This window comes from Cololabis saira, chromosome 6 (assembly GCF_033807715.1).
Source record: "Cololabis saira isolate AMF1-May2022 chromosome 6, fColSai1.1, whole genome shotgun sequence".
Taxonomy (NCBI): Eukaryota; Metazoa; Chordata; class Actinopteri; order Beloniformes; family Belonidae; genus Cololabis; species Cololabis saira.
In genome coordinates, this window is record NC_084592.1 from 37,973,674 (window position 1) to 37,998,403 (window position 24,730).

Sequence of the window (24,730 nt, forward strand, 5' to 3'; positions counted from 1 at the left end):
TCTGTTTGAACTTCTTAATTCTTTTCTCTGTGTCCGCTGGTGCATTTTATGTCCACACAAAGATCTGAAGGAGAAGCTTAAAACTAATTTTATTGTCTCTTACCCAGAGGGAAAGCCATCAGAAGAGGCCCCTAAAGGAAGAGGGAGAGGATTTGGGGGTGAGGACTCGCTGACAAACAGAGCTCATCTGTGCAAATGCTTTGGTGTTTGCTCTCGATGATGTTTGAGACAATCTAACCCACTGCTTTCACAACTGCAGCTTTGCCGAAGTTGTGTTCTTTGCTTGATTTGCCTTTAATCTTTGCTCAAAAACCTTTTCATTACAAGCAACATGGCTGGATATCAAACCTAAGGCTTTCTCTAGGTACTCTTCTTCCAACTATTTAACAGCCATGCATGTTAGGCTGACTGGTAGATTTAAATTGTCTGTAGGTGTGAGTGTGAGCCTTCATGGCCGTCTCCTTGTGATGGACTGGTTACCTGAACAGGATGAAGCGGGTTTGGAAGGTGTATGGATGCTGAGTGGTTGCTTGCTTGCGGCTTGTCTGATGTCCAAGCCGGATTGGGATTGATGTTTACATTCCCTCGATGACAAGAGCTGAGACAAGTATTGCTTCCGACTGACGTCTGTTTTTAATAGTATTAACAAGAAAATTTGAAGTTATTCTGCAGTTGCGTTAAACCTTTGCTTTAAATGACACATAAGACATGAAACACAGGTAGGTAATCTATTATACAGTCTTGAAAAGTGTAATTTTCTTTATTTCTGTGTTATCTGAGTTTCCTTGTCCATGTTATTATATGTATAATTATTATTCTAACACTAAAAACTGTTTACTATCATTGAAATCGTGGACATGCTAATTGGATGTGTTGATTTTATCCGATGCTCCAGCGAGACAAACTCCATCTCCTGGTGATGGTGGCAGAGGCCGGGGCTTGAAGCCCGGCGGCAAGGGCACACCACCAGAGGAACCAGGTTTTGCAGGATTCAAGCTCAAACCCGTCCCCCTGAAGTTCATCAGGAAGATCCAGGACCTCCTTCTGAAGGAGGCAGAATCCGTCGGCACGGCTGCTGTCTTTGACTGCGAGGTGTCACCCTCCACTGCCATCACCACTTGGATGAAAGATGGCTGCAACTTGCATGAGGGCCCCAAATACAAGTTCACTTCTGACGGCAAAGATCGCAAGTTGAGCATCATTGACGTCCAGCTGTCCGACAATGGCGAATACACCTGCCTGGCCAAGAACGCTGGCAAGGAGATTCAGTGCACAGCCAAGCTCGTCGTTGAAGGTAAACCGGAATTAGTTTATTTTTATTTTTTTTTAAATGTGTTTTTAAAATCAACCAAACACTGGCAAGAAGTAGTATCTGAACCCCTTTGGAACTGATGGGTTTTCTGCTTTTACTTGCAAAGAAATGATCAGATAGTCACATAGACAGACAAATACAAAGTTTTTAAAGTAAAAAAAGAGCAACAATTATTGTCTTTCATGTCTTTACGGAACATACCAATTAGGATGCAGCAGGAGTAATAACAAGTAATTAAATGATTAACTAAAAGCGCTGCAGGAACAGATAATCCAAAAGACATCCACAGCCAACCACTGGGTTAAAAATGAAACGCCAAAACAGCACACAAGCCACAACAGAGTGCCAAAACAGATGGACTGGCAGTGAAAAAGATAAAGACAAGACAGCATATTGTATCCCTACAGGAGCTGACGAGATACAGGTGTGAACAGTTAAGAAAGGCGGAGCAAGGAAGACAAAACAGCAATTAAACCAAGTAACAGACTTTCAAACTAAAACAAGAAGTAAAGCAAGAAGTGGCACAGAAGCCAGATTATTTTCAAAGTAGTACAAGAAACAAAGAAAATACAAAACACAACCCCCAAAATGTAGACTAATGAAAAGACACAGACATTATAAAGAAAATAAGGACACAGGGAAACCAAAGCCAGTAGACTACTTTAATTACCTACAGAGGTTCATTGAAGAAAAACTTAATTATTTTCTCTGAAAAACTGACAAATTCAAATGTTGGTGCAAAAATGGCAAGGCTTACAAAAATTAAACATCATCCCAAAAGTGAAGCATGGTGGAGGAAGCATAATGACCTGGACTTGCGTCTCAGCCTCAGGACCTGGACCGCTTTCTATCATGGAAGGGAAAGTTATTTCCCAAGTTTATTAAAATATCCTTCAGTCTAGTGTCAGGGAGTCTGTCCACCAGCTGAAGCTGAGCGGATGTTAGGTGATGGAGCAGAATGGCAGTGCCCAGGACAATTACTAGAAAACCACTTCCACCAGGTTCACATACATTTTCTTGCTGCTATGGTTGTATATGCGTAGTTATTTTGTTTTTGCAAAATATAAACATGTGCTTTTAAAGGTGTCAAAATGTTTTAAATGTAAAGGGATGTTGATTGAACCGTCGTGATGAATTTCTAATAATATTAATTCATCATGATATCACTGTAAACACTGTTTTGTTGAATTTTTGTCCACCCAGAATTGCCTGTGAAATTTGTGGTCGAGCTGGAACCAGAGACGTCGTGCATGAAGGGTCAGCCGGTGTACATGACCTGTGAGTTGAACAAAGAGAAAGATGTGGTCTGGAAGCGAAATGGCGAAGTCCTGAAGAAAAAAGCTGGAAAAGTAGCTATCAATGTCATTGGTATGCAACAAGCTGTGACCATCCAGAACTCCAGCAATGAGGATGCTGGCACCTACACCTGTGAGGTAGATGGTAAGGAGGATGTCAAGACCACAACCGCTGTCACAGTGATAGGTAAGTTGTTCTCAGCATGAAACACCACACTGCTCACTGACATAAACTCACCCTCACTTATTATTATTCAGGCAGAATCAGCTTATATCTGGATTGCTTGATACTCTGTCCAACCATTTCCTTTGGCTCTTGAAGTCCAGGTTAATAAGGTTAATATTTAAGAGTACAGTTTCATTACTTTGATTACGAAGCATATTTGGCCCAAACACGGTTCATATTGTCAGTTTTCTTTGGCTCAAATTTGGTCTTGAGTGACAGCTTTGACGCAGGATGAGTGTAGCTGCCTAAACTGAGCCCCTTACAGACCAGACACGACCCAAAACTACATTTCTGTGGGCCTTTGAGATCTTCTCAGTGCCATTATTTTACCATCCCTCTACCTCCAGATAATTGCAATAATCCACACCGCTGCTACGATCTTTCTGTTTATACTGCGTATAGGGTTGCCACCTTTCAGAAATAGAAATAAGGGACGCCCTGATTTCAGCAGCGCAGGAGCCAAAAAAAAGCCCCAAAAGTTCTAAACTGAATAAAAATGTGTTTATTTTATATGAAAAAACAAAATGCTTTGATTTAAAGTGCTTTAATAGCATTGAACTTGCATGACTGTAGAGACAGACAACCATACTAGCAACTGAAATATCCTCCTATTCTATGTATGTCCACATCAGCCCAGATGTATAATATAGTTACAGGTGAAGAATATGGTGTAAAAGTTAATTTATTTCAATAATTCAACTAGAATATGGTGTAAAAGTTAATTTATTTCAATAATTCAACTAGAATATGGTGTAAAAGTTAATTTATTTCAATAATTCAACTAGAATATGGTGTAAAAGTTAACTTATTTCAATAATTCAACTAGAATATGGTGTAAAAGTTAATTTATTTCAATAATTCAACTAGAATATTGTGTAAAAGTTAACTTATTTCAATAATTCAACTAGAATATGGTGTAAAAGTTAATTTATTTCAATAATTCAACTAGAATATGGTGTAAAAGTTAATTTATTTCAATAATTCAACTAGAATATGGTGTAAAAGTTAATTTATTTCAATAATTCAACTAGAATATGGTGTGAAGGTTAATTTATTTCAATAATTCAACTAGAATATGGTGTAAAAGTTAACTTATTTCAATAATTCAACTAGAATATGGTGTAAAAGTTAATGAAAATACGGTAAAAATCGTGTCCCGTATTAGTTCAATACGGGACGCAACATTTTTTTCTCAAATAAAGGACAATTCCGTATTTTACGGGACGGGTGGCAACCCTAACTGCGTATCCTTTTAGTTTTACTCTTGCCGTATATGGAAGCCAAACAACAACATTTCGTTGCATAAGACATCACTGTTGTTTTTTTTTTTTTTTATGCAATGACAAATAAAGAAAAGTCTAAAGTCATAAGTCCCAATAATTAGCCCAGCTTGGTGAAAAAATGTTGTGTGTAACTTGACAGCATCTTTAACATCTCCTGCCTATCTTTCTGCTTGTGAGGTTTTTGAGGAATGAATGGGTTTGAAATAATGTGACTGTTCCCCTCTCAGAATTCATCAAAGACTGGCTGGTGAAACCTCTCAGAGACCAGCACGTGAAACCAAAGACCAAGGCCACTTTCAAATGTGACCTGGTCAAAGACACTCCCAACTGGAAATGGTACAAAGGTGACGACGAGCTGACACCTTCCGACAAGGTGGATATCAAGAAAGATGGCAAAGCCATGACGCTCACCATCAACAACTGCCAGCCCGAGGACGTATCGGACTACACCATTGAAGTTGAGGATCGCAGATACACAGCCAAGCTCACACTTGGAGGTTGGTTCATGGCTAACTTCAGAGGAAAATGACCAAAGTTTGTGTGCTGAAGGTTTCTCTAAGTTTAACGTCTGCTGTTTTTTCCAGAGCGCGAGGCCGAGGTTTTGAAACCCCTCGCTAGTGTGGAGGTGATTGAGAAGGATGAAGCCAACTTCGACACTGAAATATCTGAGGAGGATGTTATGGGCGAATGGAAACTGAGAGGTCAGGTGTTGACAAGATCCCCGGTAAGAGTTCAATTCAATTCAATTCAGTTTATTTGGGAAGGGACAGTGTACATTCATATACATTTAGAATTAAAAATGCAAATGCACCCAATTTTAGCTACAGAGCTAGTTTCCATTGGCAGTCCCCCGGCTAAAAATATAAAAGAAAGACAAGTTAAACAACAAGTTAGAACAAATACAAATATAGCGTGCAAAAAGACACATCACATCAATCTTACTAACACGATCTTAGACATTTACATATATTGCAATAGTGAATACATTACACACATTTCACATTTAGCAGTTAAAAGTTTAGGCGGTAAAGTGCCAGAGTAATTTAAAGTGCTGGTTACGATAAAAGTGCTGAGGGTTTAAAGTTAAAGTGCTATAATGGAGGAAAGAGAAGGAGGATGGAAGGGGAGGGGAGAGTGAAGATGGAATGGGCTGCAGCAATGCAAAACCAGATCACATGTATTGTTCGGTTGTGGAGTAATATATTTATCTCTGAAAAACAGTAAGCGTTGTGAATGAATATAAGCATTTGAAGAGTAACTTGTCTTTGTTTTAGACATGTGACATTAAAGCTGAAGGCGGGAAGCGCTTCCTGACTTTGAAGAACGTGCAGCTGGATCAGGCTGGGGAAGTGTCATATCAGGCTCTGAACGCCGTCACAACGGGGATGCTCACCGTCAAAGGTACAAGTCTCTTACTGCCGAGCCTCGTTTGGTTGTCTTTCTGTTGCAAGCTCCTGCATTTGTCTGTGTTGGAAAATGATGGTATTGGAGAGAAAAAAACCCACGGTAAGAAAGGTGTTGTCTGTGTCACTGCTTTTGTGAATAACTGCCAAACTATTCACGCTTCGCCAGAAATCGAAATGGGCTTTGTTGACACACTGAAGGACGTTTCAGTACCTGAAAAGAAACAGGCTAAGTTTGAATGCTCCATCACCAAAGAAGTGCCGATGGTCATGTGGTTTAGGGGGGTTGAAATCATTACCCCGAGCCCCAAATATGAAATACTCCATGATGGAACAAAACACATGCTGATAATTAACACATGTGAATTTGATGATGAGGCTGAGTACACTATTGAGGTGTCGGGCCAGAAATCCACAGCTCAGCTGTCAGTGGAAGGTAAGTGGCATACAGAATCCCTGCGCTTCATGTTGGTCATGTCTTGTTTGTGTGTGTTAATTGGAAACAAACTTCCCTGTCTGTGTGCAATGACCTGATGTATTCCAGGCATGAGGCTGAAATTTGTTCAGCCGCTACAGGACCAAACTGTCAAAGAAGGTAATATGGTGCGCTTTGATATTGAATTGACTCATGAAAACGTGCCAGTGGTTTGGTACCGAAACGAAGTCAAACTGCACGTGAGCCGAACAGTGCTCACGCACGTGGAAGGAAAGAAACACACTCTAGAAATGAGTATGTTGACTCTGGATGATACCTGCCAAATAAAGGCAGAGGCCGCAGGAGTTTACTCCACAGCCAAACTGACAGTCATAGGTAACGGCACTCTCTTTTCTCCCTGTCATTTTAGGGTTGCATGATTCATCTGAAAGAAACATGTTATTGTGTTGATTTAATTTCAAGTGATGTAATTTAAAACATCCACCAAAATATTTCCGCCTTTAGTGATTTCAAATGTCTCAGAGTGTGAGAAACCATTGCAGCAAGTTGCATTGTTGGTTAACGTGCAGCTACAGTAACTTAGCAGCAGTTCAACATGGTGTCTAAACCAGAACATACCGAGTTAACCTGCAGCTGAGCTTGAGACTGAACATGATTACAGGTAATCTGCAGTTAAACCGGAGGATATTAGAGTAGGAAGTACTAAAATGTGTTGCATGAAACTGAGATATAACAAAAGGGAAAGAGTTATAAACAGAAACAATGTGAATATAGACTAAAGTTAACATCACTAAAGGCTCAAAAGCTGCCCATGATATATTTAATCACGCTTGTTTATGCCATGTGGAATAATTCTGGTCGATAAATGGTCTTTAACTCAATCGACACCTTGCATGGGACGAAATAGGGGAAATAATATGAAAACTATTGTGTAGATACATGTCTTCTTGTTTTACAGAAATTACTTAGAGTTAGAATTGTGTTAAAACTTAATCTGTATTAGTTTTAAAGAAACAGGAAAAGAGTTTTGTTTCTTTTTTTTATTAGCGCGCAACAGCTGAGCTCAAACTGACCTTAAGGTTAAACCACAGATGGTTAAACTTTAAACACGAGCCAACGTAGCCACAGAGCATTTGGCCCCAAAGGTTTAGTGTAATCTAACGCACAACGGGTAAAATAATCTCCAAGAATATGAAACTGACTGAGTCATGAATGTGGTTTTGCTCCAGAGGGCCAAGCCATCTTTGTGGTGAAGCTGCAGGATTACACCGCCACCGAGAAAGACGAAGTGACGCTGGACTGCGAACTGAGCAAAGACGTCCCCGTCATTTGGTATCACAGCGAGAAGGAAGTCGTCGCCTCCAAGATGGTGGTAATGAAGTCAGAGGGAACACGCAGATCCCTGGTCTTCAAGAAAGTGGGACAGAACGATCAAGGCCATTATGAATGTGACTGTGGAACAGACAAGACCTCGGCCAACATCATCATTGAAGGTAAAAACCGAAGAAACACGAAACCAAAGTACTGCCCAGGAGGTTTTCTGTTTCACCAGTTAGATCAGGAGACAGAGAAACATTTCTCCCATCTTCTCCCAATGTTTCATTTCCTCAGAGCTGTTTTCACAAACCTCTACCAAATTAAGTGCAAACAACAGTCTGTCTTTTCTGTTTGGGAATGTGCTGTTTTTGATCTCATGCATCTTAATCCAATCCTCCGAACGCTGTAGCACGTGACGTGAAGGTTGTTCGGCCGATCTACGGCGTGGAGCTGTTCGATGGAGAGACGGCTCGTTTTGAGGTGGAGATTTCCGAAGACGACGTGCACGGCCAGTGGAAGCTGAACGGAGAAGTGCTTAGTCCCTCTAAAGTGAGCGTCCCAGCACGTTTTTTCCTCAAAAGCTTTCTTGAGCTGCTGCTTATGATGCGAGAACGTCCTTGAAACGTCATTAATCTGTTTGTGTGACAGGACGTTGACATCATCGAGGAGGGCCCCAAACACACTCTGATCCTGTACAACTGCAGAGTCCCCATGACCGGAGAGATTTCGTACTCGGCGGCCAACGCCAAGTGCTCCGCCAACCTGAAGGTCAAAGGTAACCAAGACAGCAAAGTCAGTTCAGTTGAGGTCTTTATCGTCCCCAGCGTCCATTATCACAAAATGAGGCAAAAGGTTAAAGTTTATTCTACTTTAGAGTTTAGAGTTTATTAATTTAGCACAAAAAGATGCATGAAGCACTGCGCAAGGAGGGAACGAAGTTCTATAGCGAACTTGTACAAGGTTCCACCCCTGTCAAAAAAACAAAACAAAGGACAAGCAGACAGCATGCATGAGCTAAACAACAACAAAAGACAAAGATCAATAGCAACAGGAATTCAAGTACTTGAAACAACTAATAGTAAAAAACACAAAGAAAGAACAAAAAATGTGACAAAAGCAGAACAATGAGAAAGAATATATAATTAAAGGTCGATAAAATTAAGGGTCGAGTAGAGAAAGTAAATTAGGTTCCTGTGGAAAGTAAAAATTCCTTTAGGTTTTTTTTGAAAATGCATTGGGAGGAGGTGGACCTCAGTGAAGAGTTTAAGTCAGACCAGAGCTTGGGGCCTCTATAAGTAATGTTGAATTGGTGACTTGAGGTTCGGGAGGACGGTATAGATAAGCTATTGTTACTAAACCTTGTTTGATATGAGTGAAAATCTGTTGTCAGAATAAAGAAATTGTGAAAAGTAGTAGGCAGATCTTGTTTCCTGTATATAAACTTATGAATAAAAAGGCATGTTTGATAGGCATTCACCTTATCAATAGGTAAGAGTCGATACTTCAGAAAAAGAGGCGCTGATGGCGCATATCTAGAGGAGTGGGAGATCAATCTCAGAAACCTCTTCTGCAATAAGAGTAGTTTTCTTAGATGAGTCGGATAATTAGCTGCCCAAACAATGTTACAATAATTTAAATGAGGGAACAAGAAACTATAATATAGGGTTAAGTAAGCTGAGGAATGAATTAAAGGGAGAACTTTCCTCAAAATGTCTAGCATCTTCATGGATCTTTTGGAGACGAGATCAATATGATTACACCAGTTGAGGTGTTCATCTAGAATAACCCCCAGAAATTTGGTTGAATTGACTTGAAGGATTTCATTACCATTTATTAGAATTTTGGCTAACTCCTTGGGATAGAACTTATTAATGTTACAAAAGACCATGAACTTTAAAACATTATATCTTCGTAAAAGTACGGTCTCTGCAGGACCTTCATGTAGATTGCAGTTGTGCTGAGGTTGAAGTTTAGGTTCTTATTCACAATCATCAAGCATCAAATCTTCATGATAGAAACGTCTTAGAGAACAAAGGAAGTCCTGCTGCGTCACTTCAAGACTTCAGCCGATTTCTGGACATTAAACTCCGCTGAACACTTATGCAAACATATAAGATGTGGAAATAGATTGTGTTTGTCAACTGGTGGATACATTTGAAATGAGAGATCTATAAAGACCAAGCTCAAGAACAGAAACCTTATAGTTATGAAGGGCATTCATGACTTATTTAGGGGTAATTTAACCCATCTCTGGAACTAAGGAGTTCAAGTGTTGATAACTCAAAATTATATCCAAAAATTCTTTGTTCAACATCAGTAAAAGAGGTTTTCTCCTGATTTTCCTCCAGAACTTCCACTGAACTTCCTCACACCCCTGAGTGACGTCCAGGTGTACGAGAAGGACGAGGCCAGGTTCGAGTTGGAGGTGTCGAGAATTCCCAAGAGCTTCCGCTGGCTAAAAGGCTCACAAGAGCTGCAGAGTGACGACAAGTACGAGATGATACAGGAGGGAAAAATGTATGTTTTGGCGATCCATTCGGCCGCCTACGAAGACGAGGCCAAGTACATGTTTGAGGCTGAGGACAAGAGGTCAACCGGCAAACTTATCATTCAAGGTAACCCCAGATAACCCTGTAATAGATGTTTTTTTTTAGCAATACTGAAATTTTAGAGGAACTTTTAAGGCATTTTCATGGTTACAATCATGCATGTCACGCTAATGAGCTTCTGTTGTTGCCACGGCAGGTATCCGCCTGGAGTTTGTCAAACCCATCAAGGATGTGACAGTGAAGGAGCGTGAGACTGCAGAGTTCAGTGTTGAGCTTTCTCATGAAAAAGTCCCAGTGGTGTGGTACAAAAACGACGTCCGTCAGCATCCCAGCAAGGTCGTCCACATGACAGATCAAGGGAAGGTCCACACGCTGGCCTTCAAGGAGGTGACGATCGACGACACATCCATGATCAGAGTGGAGGCCATGGACAAGAGCATAAATGCCATGCTCACCGTCCTCGGTCAGTATCTCTGCACTCACACACTGCTTTAACTGGGACTAGAGGTGGAGCATTAGGGCCACTGTGGGGGAAAATAAGTTACCGGGTTGGGTTGTACATTTACAAGAATTAAATTGTTGTGTTACCAGTGGTGGACAGTAACAGAGTAAATTTACTTGAGTACTGTACTTAAGTACATATCCAGAGGATTTGTACTTTACTTGAGTATTAGATTTCTTTGGTACTTATTACTCTTACTTGAATACATTTCCAAGACAAATATTTTTACTTTTACTCGAGTAAATTTCTAGGAAGGCTGAAAAGTACTCGTTACTTTCAGGTCTGCTCTTTTTTCTTCTTCCCTAAAATCCTATTGGACACAAGCTGTTTTTGTCAAAGGAGGAGAATCTATCACAGTGCACGCTCTCCACTGGGATGTACGTAAAGCGGAAATACGTCAAGCCTCCTCCTGAGGGGGATCCAGACTTAGTTGGTGCAGGTTCATTTGGTTTCAGTTCATGATTGTTAATAAACTCTGCATCATCTGCTGTCCTCTTATGATCCCATTCATTTGATTTGTTTTTGGTGTTTCTGCAGGTTTTATATAACATTGTGGTTTTAAAAGCAGCACATCAGTGCAGCTGGTTTCAAAGAGTTAATTCTCAGAAACAAGAGTTAAAAGATCCTTAAATTAATTTAGAAAAAATATAGTAATTTACTGATGTGGAAAATAAGAAATGTTCTCTTACTCTTACTTTTACTTAAAGTACATTTAAAAGCATTTACTTTTGGATACTTAAGTACCTTTAAAAGCAAGTACTTTTCTACTCTTACTCGAGGAATATTTTGACTGAGCTACTTTTACTTGTAACGGAGCAAATTTTGACCAGTAGTATTTGTACTCTTACTCAAGTACTGGAGTCGAGTACTCTGTCCACCTCTGGTGCCAAGGGAGGAATTATGGGATGGACGTGGAAGTCTGGGGTGACAGACAAGTATGTTAGAATGGTTGGAGACCTGTGATGACAGCATGACAGTGGTGAGGTGGACAGTAAGAGTAACAGATGGGTTTCAGGTGGAGGTGGGACTGCGTCAAGGATCAGCTCTGATACTCTTCCCGTTGCCATAGTGCTGGATAGGTAGACAAATGAGGTCTGATGGGAGGCTCTGTGCGCTGTGATGTTTGCAGATGACATTGTGAATGTGGTAAGATATAGTGATGCACCGAAATGAAAATTTGTGGCCGAAACCGAAACCGAAAATAATAATAAACACTTGGCCGAATACCGAACAATTCCGAACATGGTTCTTCAGCAGTTATTCATTTATTTTGCCAATTTTTTCACCATTGCATAAATCAAATACATTTGATCTAGGCATGCTTTTCAAAGAAAAAAATCTTTTACAAAATTACAAGGTAGAAAATATTTATTGAACATAAAAAAATGAATTTTTTTTAATTTCCCAGCATTATGTTGTTTTGGTTCCACCTCCTGGTGAATGTTAGGTAAAATTCTTATGGGGTTAGTTTTTGGTTGGCCAACGATTTATGTAGTGCGCAACGTTACGGGACGGAGCGGCCAGTCTATTTCCTTATTTTACAACGCCGTTATTAATTGTTCGGTTTTTTTCCCCACTTATTCCACCGAACACCGAAAGTGTTTTTTTGCCATTTTCGGCCGAACAATTTCGGTTACCGAACAATCGGTGCATCACTAGTAAGATACAATACAGGTGTGTAAATGAAAGAGGTGAAGGTAAGAGGAAGATGCAGGGAGAAGATATGAATACGTTTCTTTTTCCCCCGAAACCATTGGCCTCAGTCTCTTTGTAAAAATAAAAACAATAGTAATGATGACAATAATAATGATTTCACTGAATGTGTGAACACTATCCTTTTTTTTGTTGAAAAGTAATAGCATTAATAATTTTAAGACCCACACAGATCTGACTTACAGACTTACAGATCTGACAAATTCAAATGTCTCTCTGTCTTGACTGCCGATATGTACGATGTTTGCAGAGGGCGACCTGTACTTCACCACCAAGCTGCAGAACTACACGGCGGTGGAGAAGGACGAAGTCAAACTTGTCTGCGAGCTGAGCAAAGCTGCCGCTGAAGTCAAATGGTTCAAGGATGGAAAGGAGATCATACCGTCCAAGAACATTGCGATCAGCGCTGACGGCAAGAAACACATCCTGACAGTCAGGAAGGCGGAAAAGGCAAACATCGGCGCGTACTCCTGCGACTGTGGCTCAGACAAAACCACAGCCAACCTCAACATTGAAGGTAAAATCCCGTTTGATCGTAACTTGGTATCAGATTTTACGTTGAAGTTTAATCTGCTGTCGAATACAGCATGACCAAGTTAGTGCAGGAAAGTACTGGAACCACATCTGCTGTTTGTGTGAGAAACTGAGACACAATCTTAGGCCTTCAGTTTAACTGTAATTGTAAGATTTGCTAATGAAAGTTTGTTTTGTGGTCTTCCTCTCTGTCAGAGCGGGACATCAAGGTTGTGCGTCCGCTGTACAGCGTTGAGGTCACAGAGACGGAGACGGCCAGGTTTGAGACGGAGATCTCAGAGGAGGACGTGCACGGAAACTGGAAACTGAAGGGAGAGGCGTTGCACCAGTCTCCAGTGAGTCTGCTGGAATCACACGCTCTGATGTCCACTCACTTTCTCAAGAACCGGTGTAAAAATTCAGCCTGTTTCCCCTCAGGATATCGAGATCAAAGAGGAGGGAACGAAGCACATGCTGATCCTCTACAATGTCCACAAGGACATGGCCGGACCCGTCGACTTCACGGCAGCAAACGCCAAGTCCAACGCTCAGCTCCGAGTCAAAGGTGAGAATCTTTTCATTCTTCTGTGCTTCTGGATCTGGTGACTTCTAGGAAGACGTCCCCTCTGGACACCTTCTGACTGAACAGAGAATATGTGTCTTTTACACTTATTACTCTTTTTCCTGGAAGTTATGAAGAGTTTTCTGCAATTAAGACTCAAAACGGCAGATTTTAGGACTATTTTTCCCACATGGATTAACATTAAATTGACATTAAACTGACATTAAATTGACATTAAACTGACATTAAACTGACCATAAGATATAATATACATTTAAATGATCTATGTCACTTTTTATATCTTAATAAAGTCTGATTCATGTAACATCTTTGGGTCATTCTATTGTATTGATCAATTTGGTCCAATGTTACATTTTTCGTGTAAACACATGTTTTGAAATTGGACTCTAGAATTTCACTTTATAAATGATTGTAAATTAATATTGTTATGGTTTTGTTCATTGTTCATGTATGTTTGTATTTAGAGTTCCGAGCAAGAGTTAAAACCCACTCTAGTAACCTTGACTACAACGCGTACGTTTGTCATTGCCTATATTTGTTTCACAAAGCGAAGCCAAAAGAAGAAGCAGCCATTCTTCCACATAGTTTTTTTTTACCCTTCATTTTATTTCTAGTCATAAATTATGAAATTCTGGAAAAGTAACTGATGCAGTTAATCTGAGCTTGTCTTTTCTTGACTGTGATCAGATGATTTTTATTATGTTCTTAAACAAAACAAAAAAAAAACAGATTAGAAGAGGAAGTACTAACTAAGTAACTAAGTAACTAACTTCCACACCAGTGTATATAATCCACGTCTCCTGACCTCATATTCCAGAAATCATCTGAAAGCCTTAGACTCAAATCACAAACAGCAACAAAGTTGAGTTTTGTGTCTCATGTCCTCTGCAAGTCCTCAGCCAATCAGAATCTAGGGTTATTTTCAACTTCAGTCTTTATCTGAAGAGAGAGGCCACTGATTGGAGGATCAGCTCTTCCACTCTGCTGCTGCCTCCCGGACCCCTGACATTAACCCGTCCATGTCATCTACCTCCTCCTCTGCAGCTCGCTCCATCACGACCATGCGTCCTCTGAAGGACGTGACGGTGACGGCGGGAGAGACGGCCACCTTCGAGTGCGAGCTGTCATACGAGGGCATCGCCGTGGAGTGGTTCCTGGGAGGACAGAAGATGGAGGCCAGTGATCGGGTGAGTCAAACCACACTCGTAAGAATGTTTAAATCTGTTCTTCAACAAGTAAAAATGTTCCCAGAAGAACTTTTTCACGGTATTGACTCTCCAGAATAATCTTCATCACTCTTCTCTTGTGCATTGATTTGCTTTTCCTCTAAAACAACAACAATATCTGCAGTTTAAACAACTCAAACATGACATGTTGGTCCTTTTTAAAGGAGATCAGAGTTGTTGGTTACATCTCCAGTTGTGCGTTTTCAAAGCTGAGAGCTCAGACGCTGCTGCTGTTAAAAATAACCAGAGATAGCTGAGTAGCTGCTGTTATCTTTGACTCTCGGAGGCCTGACTGTCACCACAGCCTTATATGTAGAAAGAGACTCACTTTACAATTTAAAAACTAGGGTGGAGTCTATCTCAGCTGTCATTAGCTGAGAGGCGGGACACCTGGACACCTGTCAATCACACACGGAGACAAACAACCACGCATTTACTTAGTCAACTAGGGATGGGCGGTATGGACTAAAAAAATTATCACGATAATTTCTGGCATTTATCCCGAAAACGATAAAAATTACGATAGAAAAAATACCAATTCAACTCCACCTTTTTAACTATAAATCTATCACCACATTCAGTCTTTGGAGCCCCAAAACACTGCTCTAAAAGATACTAAATACTACTAAACTACACCAATGGGAATTTTTCTTTCTTTCTTTCTTTCTTTCTTTCTTTCTTTCTTTCTTTCTTTCTTTCTTTCTTTCTTTCTTTCTTTCTGGCTCATTTTCTTTCTTTCTTTCTTTCTTTCTTTCTTTCATCCTTCCTTCCTTCCTTCCTTCCTTCCTTCCTTCCTTCCTTCCTTCCTTCCTTCCTTCCTTCCTTCCTTCCTTCCTTCCTTCCTTCCTTCCTTCCTTCCTTCCTTCCTTCCTTCCTTCCTTCCTTCCTTCCTTCCTTCCTTCCTTCCTTCCTTCCTTCAGTTTTACACAAAAACGTGATCAACGGGAATTTATCGTTTTTACCGTGAGATGACAAATTCTTACCGTGGGGAATTTTTTTTGACGGTTTATCGTGAACGGTAAAATATCGCCCATTCCTACAGTCAACCCAACAATATGCAGGAGCTGGAGTCCCTTGAAGGAACGATCTGGGGTTAAATTGACACTGGGTCTTTTTGCCATGTCAGAATAAACGTAGTTCCACCTCAGTGATCGTGCAGGCAAAAGTCCTATCCACAAGGCAAAGGGACATAACTTTTTGTTGTATTTGTGCAAAAACTAGTCTAAAAAGGACTGTTTGGACAGGAATCTGCTTCCAGGGACTCCCAAGTTGTGATAGGTCCTTACAATCTACAAATCTCTGTGAACGGTCATCAACTTGCACATAATTTGCTCTAACTTTATCTTGTTTTGGTCTCCAGGTTTATCCACCTTACTTCTAAAGATTGACCTAGGTTTTTTAAAACTCCAAATTCTTCCTTTAAAAGCTTTGAATATGTTGTAACTAAAATGATATATGTATGTTTAAATACCAAACATAGATGGATAGATAGAACTTTATTCATCCCCAAAGGGAAATTCAACCATCCAGCAGTTTATCAAAACATAAACATAAAAATCAACCATACTTCCATTAAGACAATAAAAGCACCTTCATAATATTAAAATAAACATGAAATATAAGGTTTTTAAACAAATGTCATGTAAAGTGCAAATTAAAATATACTCCAGTTGTGGCAGAGATGAGTGTGTGAGACTGAGTTCAGGACGAGTTAAACAGTCTTATGGCTGTGGGGACGAAGGATCTCCTGAATCGCTCCGTTCTGCAGCGCAGTGAGAGGAGCGACCGCTGCAGCTGCTCCTGCCATGAACATTTGAGACAGTTTAATGTAATTTAATACTTGAAAGCTCATCAGGTCTCATTGCTTAATCCACTAAACATGTCAAGAAAATGTATTTTTGTTATTATGTACACATGACACACTTGATTTGGACCAGGAGGAAATTATGAAGCAACAAATACCAGCTGGGAAACAAACATAAGTAAATCAGATCATGACTCCAAACTAATGTTTGCTGTTTCTGCAGGTGAAGACTCGAGTGGCGGGAAGAGTTCACACTCTGACCGTCAGAGATGTGAAGCTGTCGGAGGCCGGTGACGTCAAACTGACCGCCAAAGACTTCCAGACTCAAGCTCAGCTCATCGTGGGAGGTGATGCTCCCGAACACACTCTCAAAAACACATTGAACCTAGCAGACACACCCCACACACGGAGGCGTGTTTGGTTGTCACCTGCTCAAAGTGTCTGCGTTTACGTGTCCCTTCAGAGCCACCGGTAGAGTTCACGAAGCCTCTGGAGGACCAGACGGTGGAGGAGGAAGCCACCGCTAAACTCGAGTGTGAAGTTTCCAGAGAAAACGCAGAAGTACATTGGTTCAGAGAGGGAAAGGAGATCAGAAAGACCAAGAAGTACGACCCGATCGTTGACGGACGCAAGAGAGTGCTTGTCATCCATGACTGCTCTCCAGATGATGCAAAGATGTACACATGTGATGCCAAAGAGTTTAAGACTTCCTGTTTCCTGGAGGTTACACGTAAGTATGAGTTCATAACTCCTCACACCATTGTTTTGTTTCCGTATATTCAGAGGTGGGTAGTAACGAGTTACATTTACTCCGTTACATTTACTTGAGTAGGTTTTGGGAAATGTTGTACTTTTAGGAGTAGTTTTGAATCACTATACTTTTTACTTTTACTTGGGTAGATTTGTGAAGAAGAAACTGTTACTCTTACTCCGCTACATTAGGCTACGTTGAGCTCGTTACTTTTCTTTTATCCCTTTTATCCACGTACGCGTCAATCTGATGACATCACTGGGTGATTCTTTGGGGAAAATGTTTGTTTTTGCATGTTTTGTCACATTTACACAGACTCAAACACACACACGCAGTTTCTATGAGTTCATGGGCTTGTTCTAGTTCTGTTTAAAAAAGAAAAGTACAAAGGCTTGAAATTTTGTGCTACTTGTGCTTAATTTATTTTCTTTTATTCCGTTATTATTTTATTTATTTTATTATGTATTAAAGTACTTGAATTTACTTTAATATTATTTTAATATTTTTTTTTATTAATTTTAATTTATTTAATTTATTTAATTTGCCTGAAGATGATTATTTTGTACTTTTGTCTGTTTGAATGGTTGTGTTAAAAAAATAAATCAGACTTTACTCAACAGTTACTCAGTACTTGAGTAGTTTTTTCACCAAGTACTTTTTTACTTTTACTCAAGTAATTATTTGGATGACTACTTTTTACTTGTACTTGAGTCATATTATTCTGAAGTAACAGTACTTTTACTTGAGTACATTTTTTGGCTACTCTACCCACCTCTGCGTATATCACATCCCACGAGTCATAACTTTCACTGATGACTTCATTTTTGTGTCCACAGCTCCTTATGTGGAGTTTACAAAGCCTCTCCAGGATGTGGAGGTCAGAGAGAAGGAATCTGGCAAGTTTGAATGTGAGGTGTCCCGCGAGTCCGCAAAGGTGAGACCAGGGACCCGTAACCACACCCAAAACCCGGAGATGATCAAACGCATTTTCTTCATGCTTCCATCTGACTCTGACTTTGTTCTCGTTCAAGGTTCGCTGGTTCAAGGACGGCAACGAGATCAGGAAAGGAAAGAAATACGAGATTACGGCAAAGGGAGTTCATAGGATCCTCATCATTCACAAGTCTGCGTTTGATGATGAGGCTGAGTACGAGTGTGACGCCAGAACCTCCAAGACCTCCGGCATCCTCACTGTCATCGGTGAATATCATTGTTCATCTTTTATGCACTTTTCTTTCTTTTTTTTTTTTTGAAAGAAAACCAATAAGATACAACTAGTGAAGTTTTAAGCCAAAATTGGGCATGAAAACAATGATTTGTTGTGATTGCCTTCAGTTAAATTTGTTTCCTTCAGTTAAATTTGTTGAAATTTCATGAACTAGTAGACCATAGTATTCTGCAAATTATGTTTAAAGCTCATAAAAAAACTTTACCAATCAACATTCAGAAAAGATTTGAAAAAAGAAAAAGCAAGTATAACTTAAAAGGAACAGAGATTTTTATAAAACCAAGATGCAGGACAAAATTGATGGAACGTTGTGTTTCTGTGAAAGGAATCAATTTATGGAACAATCTGAACAAAGAAAACAAAGAATCCAAATCAAACATTACATTCAAAAGAACAATTAAAACCTGTATGTTAAGGAAATATAACGAAAAATGTTGAGTTTGATTGACATACCCGTAGGCGGTGGTAATTTTATTTAATGTTATTTTAATTTTATTTTAGTTGTTTTTATTCACTTAGTTTTTTTTTAATATTATTATTAATTTATGTTATTTGTGAAAGGGGCAGATCAGATAAGATTCTTCTTCTTTCTGCTCCCTTTTCATTCATAAGTTAGGAACATTTGTATTTGTGTTTGTATTAAATTGTTTTGTTTTTTGAATGAAATAAAGAATAAAATGAAAATGAAATGAAATGAATTTGTTCATGAGGAGGTGTGAAGGAGAAGCTGTCACCCAGTAAGGGAGCATTAACTCACGACGCTGCTGTCTGGTCTTTCCTCAGAGGAGGCCAGCAGGTTCACCAAGAACCTTTCTAACGTGGAGGGAACGGAGACGGACAGCGTGAAGATGATCTGCGAGGTGTCCAAGCCCAGTGCCGAAGTCACCTGGTACAAGGGCGATGATGAGCTGCCAGAGGGCGGGCGCTATGACCAGGTCATGGACGGTCGCAAGAGGATCCTGATCATCCAGGATCTGCGGTTGGAGGACGCCGGGGAGTACAACTGCAGACTGAGTCCCACCGTCAGGACGTCCGCCATGCTGAAACTCCACGGTAAATACTGAAATAAGAGATTAAGTTGCCTATTAAATATGTCTTTAGGCCTTTTTGGGAGTTCATTTATAATCTTGAAAAGCAATGAGTTTTCTTTATTGATTAAATTCTCAACAAATTCTCAACAATTATAACAACAACTATTATAATTCAGTTAATTCCAATTCAATCCAATTCAAACTCATGAACTGACCCTTCATAAAAACAGCTACTTAAGGAACCAACAGACTGCAGGGAATCCTCCTTACAATTCAGCCCAGATGAATCCCTGGTAAACAGGGAGCAACCTCCAAACTTATGAAGGGTGGCTCCCAGCCGGGCCAGTTCAGTAAATAGGTTTTCCCCATCACTCTGAGCAAAGTTTTTCCTTATATTGTCAAATTTATGGACGTGAAAAAAGGCAGTATTAGAAACCTGTTTTATTTGGGAATTAAAGGACAAATCCTTGTCCAAAAATAACTTGAGTCTTTGCAGCGGTTCTAGATGATAACGTTATCCCATCCAGAACCACAACTACAGTACATGGCTAGATAGTCTTGAGGTCCAAAAACAACACTTTTTTGAGTTTTGCAAAGGGAATTTTGTTGCCATCCTTGTCCCTATCATTAAAACAAATTGGTTGTCTAGCTAGGTTATTAGTCTCATCTGTTTGTCTATACCATGCTGTCTAATTATAGGACCCAATTGAAGCAACATAATAAAAAGGGCTCAAGTGCAAAGCCCTTTGGAACACCTAGACCAAAATGAGAGACTCTTCATTCACAGGAAACAACTGAAAATGTTCAGATAAATATTTCGTAGCCAGACTAAGATAGTTCCTTTTATCACAAGAGCATGTTCGAGGATGTAGAATAGCAATCTTCTATACCCGCTTAATTCTATACAGCGTCACATCTGTCTCTGTAGCCTATTCCAACACATTGAAGGCAGGGCTACACTCTGGATAGGTCGCCAGTCCATCACACTTATTCAAGTTTATCTATTAAACATTAATCAAGAGAAAACTTTCTTGAACATTTGTGTTGAGATGGGATCTAAAAGACAAGTTGATGGTTTAAATGAAGTTTAACAGGTAAAATCAGCTCTAATAACTAAAAGCTTCTCTAGACATGCCTGTAATAGTAAAAAGAACTCATAGAAATAACCACTCTAACTCTTCATCTTTCCTGTCGCTCTCCTTCCTTCCTTTACCAGAGATGGCAGCCGAGTTCATCTCCCGTCCTCAGAACCAGGAGGTGGTGGAGGGCGAGAAGGTCGAGTTTGCCTGCTCTGTCTCCAAAGAAACCTTCGAAGTGAAGTGGTTTTGTGGTGACAAGGAGATAGAATCCGGAGACAAGTACACCATAATCAGTGAAGGAAAGAGAAGGGCCCTAATTGTGAAAGACTGTGACCTGAAGGATGAGGGAGCCTATGTTGCCCACATTGGTAGCATTAAGGCTTCTGCAAGTCTGATTGTGATTGGTAAGAAATGTTTTCCTCTTCTTATGCAGGGTTTATACAGCAATCCTTATGTTAAATTTAATACCAATTTAATACCTTTTCACTACCTTCAGATTTTTTTAAAAAACTGTCACAACATTAAGTGTTAATCACGGACCTTTTAACATTAATACAGATTTTGACCTATAGAACACTATACAGAACAGATTTATAGACTCATTGATGTTGACCAGATGTTTCACATTTATTTCACTTTGTGAATGACAATAAAATAGACTGCTTAAAATGTAAAAGGTAAAAAATAATACCAATTTAAAAAAAAATAATACCTCTGACAGTGAATTTAACACTTTTAATGGCCTTAAATTTGGCAATTTTCATTTATCACTTTTTAATACTTTTTAAAACCCCGCGGAAACCCTGTTATGGAGTTATTTTGATTATCTCAGGGCATAGTTTTGGTTTTAACAAGTTTGTATTTTCCTCCAGAAAAACTGAGAATCATCACACCGATTAAAGACAGGGAGGTGAAGGAAGGAACTGAGATTATGTTCAACTGTGAGACAAACACAGAAGGCGCTAAAGCAAAGTGGCTGAAGAATGAGGAGACCATTTTCGAGAGCAGCAAGTACATGATGTCTCAGAGAGACACCGTCTTCTCTCTGAGAATCAAAGATTCCCAGAAGTCTGATGAGGCCAACTACACCATCAGTCTGAGCAATCACAGAGGAGAGCATGCCAAGTGCACTGCCACAGCTAAAGTCGCAGGTAAATAAGCAGTCAGAACACCTTTTCTGTAACTCCTCCGTTTATCTTTATGGAGCATTCCCTCAGTAATCAACTTGTGACTCCACAGAGGAGAAGCTGAAATTCCTGGAGCCCATTGAGGACGTTGAGACTCAGGAAAAGAAGACCATTAGCTTTGTTTGCAAGGTGAACCGACCTGAGGTCACTGTCATGTGGATGAAGGCCGGCCAGGAAGTGCCGCTCAGCAAACGTATCGTCTCCAGAGCTGACGGCCTCAAACATACCCTAACCATCAAGGACTGCGTCATGGACGATGAGGGCGAGTACACTGCTGTTGTCGGAGACGACAAGTGTGCTGCTGAGTTGATCATCAGCGAAGCGCCGACGGACTTTGCGGGACATCTCAAAGACCAGACCATCACCGAGTTTGAGGACGCAGAGTTCACCTGCAAGCTAAGCAAGGAGAAGGCTTCCGTCAAGTGGTACAGGAATGGACGTGAGATCAGAGAAGGACCCAGGTACCACCCATCCCTTGTAGCTTTCAATTTTGGCACGCCTCATTTTATCTTGAAAAACTATTTTACAAGACATTTTAAGCAGACAGGAAGCAAAACCCACCACTACAAAAATATAGTGGTGAGGAACAACATCTCAACACCTTGGAAACCACGTTATCTTGCCATGAAATGTGATCTGATCTTAATCTGAAGTACAGTAACAGACAAGTCAACTTTCGCTTCACTAGTTATCAAACCATTTTCCCAGTAATGTTGTGCATCGCCAAGGTTCTCTTTAGCAAACTTCAGCACTTTCCTCTGTGGTGTTATACCATGGACACGCTTCTTGTTTAGTAGGGGTGTAACAATATATCGTGCCACGAAATTTCGCGATACAAAAACGTCACGAAACGTGTCGTGGAGGTGACAAAGTGTATCACCATATTGGGTTATTAATATTAATCTATTGTGTTGACTAGTAAGGCGCAGTGTATTTGTGCTGACCACGCCTCGACCCGCGGACCAAAATCTTACTCCGCTCCGAAGAAACTAGTACCGTTTTGCGGTCCCGATCACGGGGCTCTTTCAGGGTTTGGAGCTCTGAACTTTTAAGTCTGGTGTAGAGTTAAGCCTTACCTTATTAAATTAAACCTTTTTCGGGTCGTGAGTAGGATAAACACGGGACAACTTCTTCCGAGTTCGAGTGTACTTTAATGTCCCCTCAACAGTGTAGGATTTTAGAACATCAACACAGAACCTAGTGCCGTACTGTGGCGTATCACTCCGCCCAATCTAAAACAGACTAATCACTACAGATAAACTGACTAGTGTCATTATAGTCCCTGATTTACAGAATATAAAGAATATATTTATAAAATAATGAACCCTGAATTACCAAAATAACCTTCTTAACAAAAATAAATCTCCTCTTACACTTATAAGGTGAACATGAATCAATCTGTTTTATGATGTAAAATTGTATGTATTTATTTACTTTGATTTATTTATTTAATTTTAGTAAATTTCTGGAAAAGAAAAAAGTCAGATCATAAATGAGAGAAACTATTCAGTTTGTGGCAAAATATTTTTATTCTATGAAACTGAAGACGCATAATGCAAATCGGACATTTACTTTTAGTTCAGTTTGTGGAAAATGGTTGGCCTGGCTTTCTCTTTAAAACTTAAACAGTTATAAAGCATTACATAGCATTACATAGCATTACAATAGTTTTGTATTTTGTGTATTTCAAATAAAAGACAATTTTTTCCAGTCATATGTTCCTCATGCAAGTTTGTTAAAAAAATACTGCTATAATATCGTATCGTATCGTTATCGTGACCTCAATATCGTGTATCGTACCGTATCGTGAGATAAGTGTATCGTTACACCCCTGTTGTTTAGAGACAAAGATGTGTCCACGTCAAACCTCCAGCTGTTCCCTGTGACTTGGATGAAGATCAGATCACTTTGTAGCACATTAATACAGAAAATCTTTTGATTTCGATAGGGTCACATACCTTTTGCACCACTTGTTTATATTGTCCCTGATTCAGTTCTGTGATGGTGGTTTATCTTTGTTTTCTTTGGTTTTCGCAGATATCACATGGAAAAAGAAGGCAAGACATGCAAACTGATCATCAAGGTTTGCAGACCTGATGATGAGTCTGAATACGCCTGTGGTGTGGACGAGAGGAGGACCAGAGCAAGACTCTTTGTTGAAGGTGAACTCGTTGTTTTGATTTCTTTTTAAAGAAACGGACAAATCTGTCTCTTCCGAGCCTCCACTGCAATAATGCTTTCATGCTCTGCAGAGACCCCGGTGGAGATCATCAGACCGCCACAGGACCAGTTCGAACCTCCGGGCTCGGACATCGTGTTCGAGGTGGAGCTCAACAAGGACAGAGTGGAGGTGAAGTGGATGAGGAACAACATGATCATTGTCCAGGGAGACAAGTACCAGATGATCAGCGAGGGTAAAGTCCACAGGCTGCAGGTCTGTGAGATCCGACCCAGAGATCAGGGAGAGTACAGGATCGTGGCCAAAGACAAGGACGCCCGAGCCAAGCTGGAGCTCGCAGGTGAGTCCACTATGTGATTTGTTTGAACTTTATGGTCAGAATTTTCTCAGATGTACAGGGTTGGTTGAAGGAATATTATGAAAGACACAATTAATCTAATTTCCTCTTTCTTCTCTGCAGCCACTCCAAAGATCAAAACCACCGACCAGAATCTGGTGACCGACGCCGGCAAACCCTTCATCATGAGTGTGCCCTACGATGCCTACCCTCGTGCAAATGCCGAGTGGTTCTTTGATGGCACGAGTCTACCCGTCCAGAACATCGACACCTCCGTGGAAAAGACAGAGTACCGTCTGAAGAGCCCCAGCAAGGAGGATCAGGGCAGGTACAAAGTGATGATCAAAAACAAGCATGGGGAGGCAGAGGCGTTCATCAACCTGGACGTGATCGGTGAGTCTGACGTTTAATTTAATCTGCCCCTTTGTTTAAAAAATTAAATGTATTATCCATCTATGATATTAACTTACTCCAATCATGTGCTTTCATTTACAAATGCACTTATCTTGCAAATATGCTTCCAAGTACTTTCAAAGATTTTTTTAAGACCAATTCACAAATTCATAACTATAATACCAGACAATTTGAGGATCTCCATTCTTCATTCAGTCGTATCAATAGCAGTCAGTTCTCCATCAAAGACAGAGGTTCCTCACTCTGGAACTCTCATATACTTATCGCAAAATCTTCACTGTCTATTAATAGTTTTAAACAGAGATTGAAGACCAGCCTTATTGATCAACCGTGTAGAAGTGCTTCCACTTAACGTGGACTCA

The 24,730-nt window shown here is 40.1% G+C and overlaps 1 protein-coding gene across 1 annotated transcript in view; it reads left to right on the forward strand.

The window, feature by feature from the left end:
* Window positions 1–24,730, forward strand: part of ttn.1 (titin, tandem duplicate 1) — a 217,208-nt gene that overhangs the window by 85,729 nt on the left and 106,749 nt on the right. The window contains exons 86-113 of the mRNA XM_061722950.1: window positions 108–158; window positions 896–1,294; window positions 2,516–2,794; window positions 4,344–4,613; window positions 4,701–4,840; window positions 5,391–5,517; window positions 5,689–5,955; window positions 6,064–6,330; window positions 7,185–7,448; window positions 7,682–7,821; window positions 7,921–8,047; window positions 9,621–9,887; window positions 10,018–10,284; window positions 12,287–12,553; window positions 12,766–12,905; window positions 12,988–13,114; window positions 14,177–14,319; window positions 16,386–16,509; window positions 16,626–16,892; window positions 17,750–17,847; window positions 17,945–18,113; window positions 18,925–19,194; window positions 20,389–20,655; window positions 21,124–21,402; window positions 21,491–21,899; window positions 23,476–23,600; window positions 23,691–23,957; window positions 24,078–24,347. Of these exons, the coding sequence (XP_061578934.1) occupies window positions 108–158; window positions 896–1,294; window positions 2,516–2,794; window positions 4,344–4,613; window positions 4,701–4,840; window positions 5,391–5,517; window positions 5,689–5,955; window positions 6,064–6,330; window positions 7,185–7,448; window positions 7,682–7,821; window positions 7,921–8,047; window positions 9,621–9,887; window positions 10,018–10,284; window positions 12,287–12,553; window positions 12,766–12,905; window positions 12,988–13,114; window positions 14,177–14,319; window positions 16,386–16,509; window positions 16,626–16,892; window positions 17,750–17,847; window positions 17,945–18,113; window positions 18,925–19,194; window positions 20,389–20,655; window positions 21,124–21,402; window positions 21,491–21,899; window positions 23,476–23,600; window positions 23,691–23,957; window positions 24,078–24,347 (6,087 nt within the window). The remainder of the gene's footprint in view (window positions 1–107; window positions 159–895; window positions 1,295–2,515; window positions 2,795–4,343; window positions 4,614–4,700; window positions 4,841–5,390; window positions 5,518–5,688; window positions 5,956–6,063; window positions 6,331–7,184; window positions 7,449–7,681; window positions 7,822–7,920; window positions 8,048–9,620; window positions 9,888–10,017; window positions 10,285–12,286; window positions 12,554–12,765; window positions 12,906–12,987; window positions 13,115–14,176; window positions 14,320–16,385; window positions 16,510–16,625; window positions 16,893–17,749; window positions 17,848–17,944; window positions 18,114–18,924; window positions 19,195–20,388; window positions 20,656–21,123; window positions 21,403–21,490; window positions 21,900–23,475; window positions 23,601–23,690; window positions 23,958–24,077; window positions 24,348–24,730) is intronic.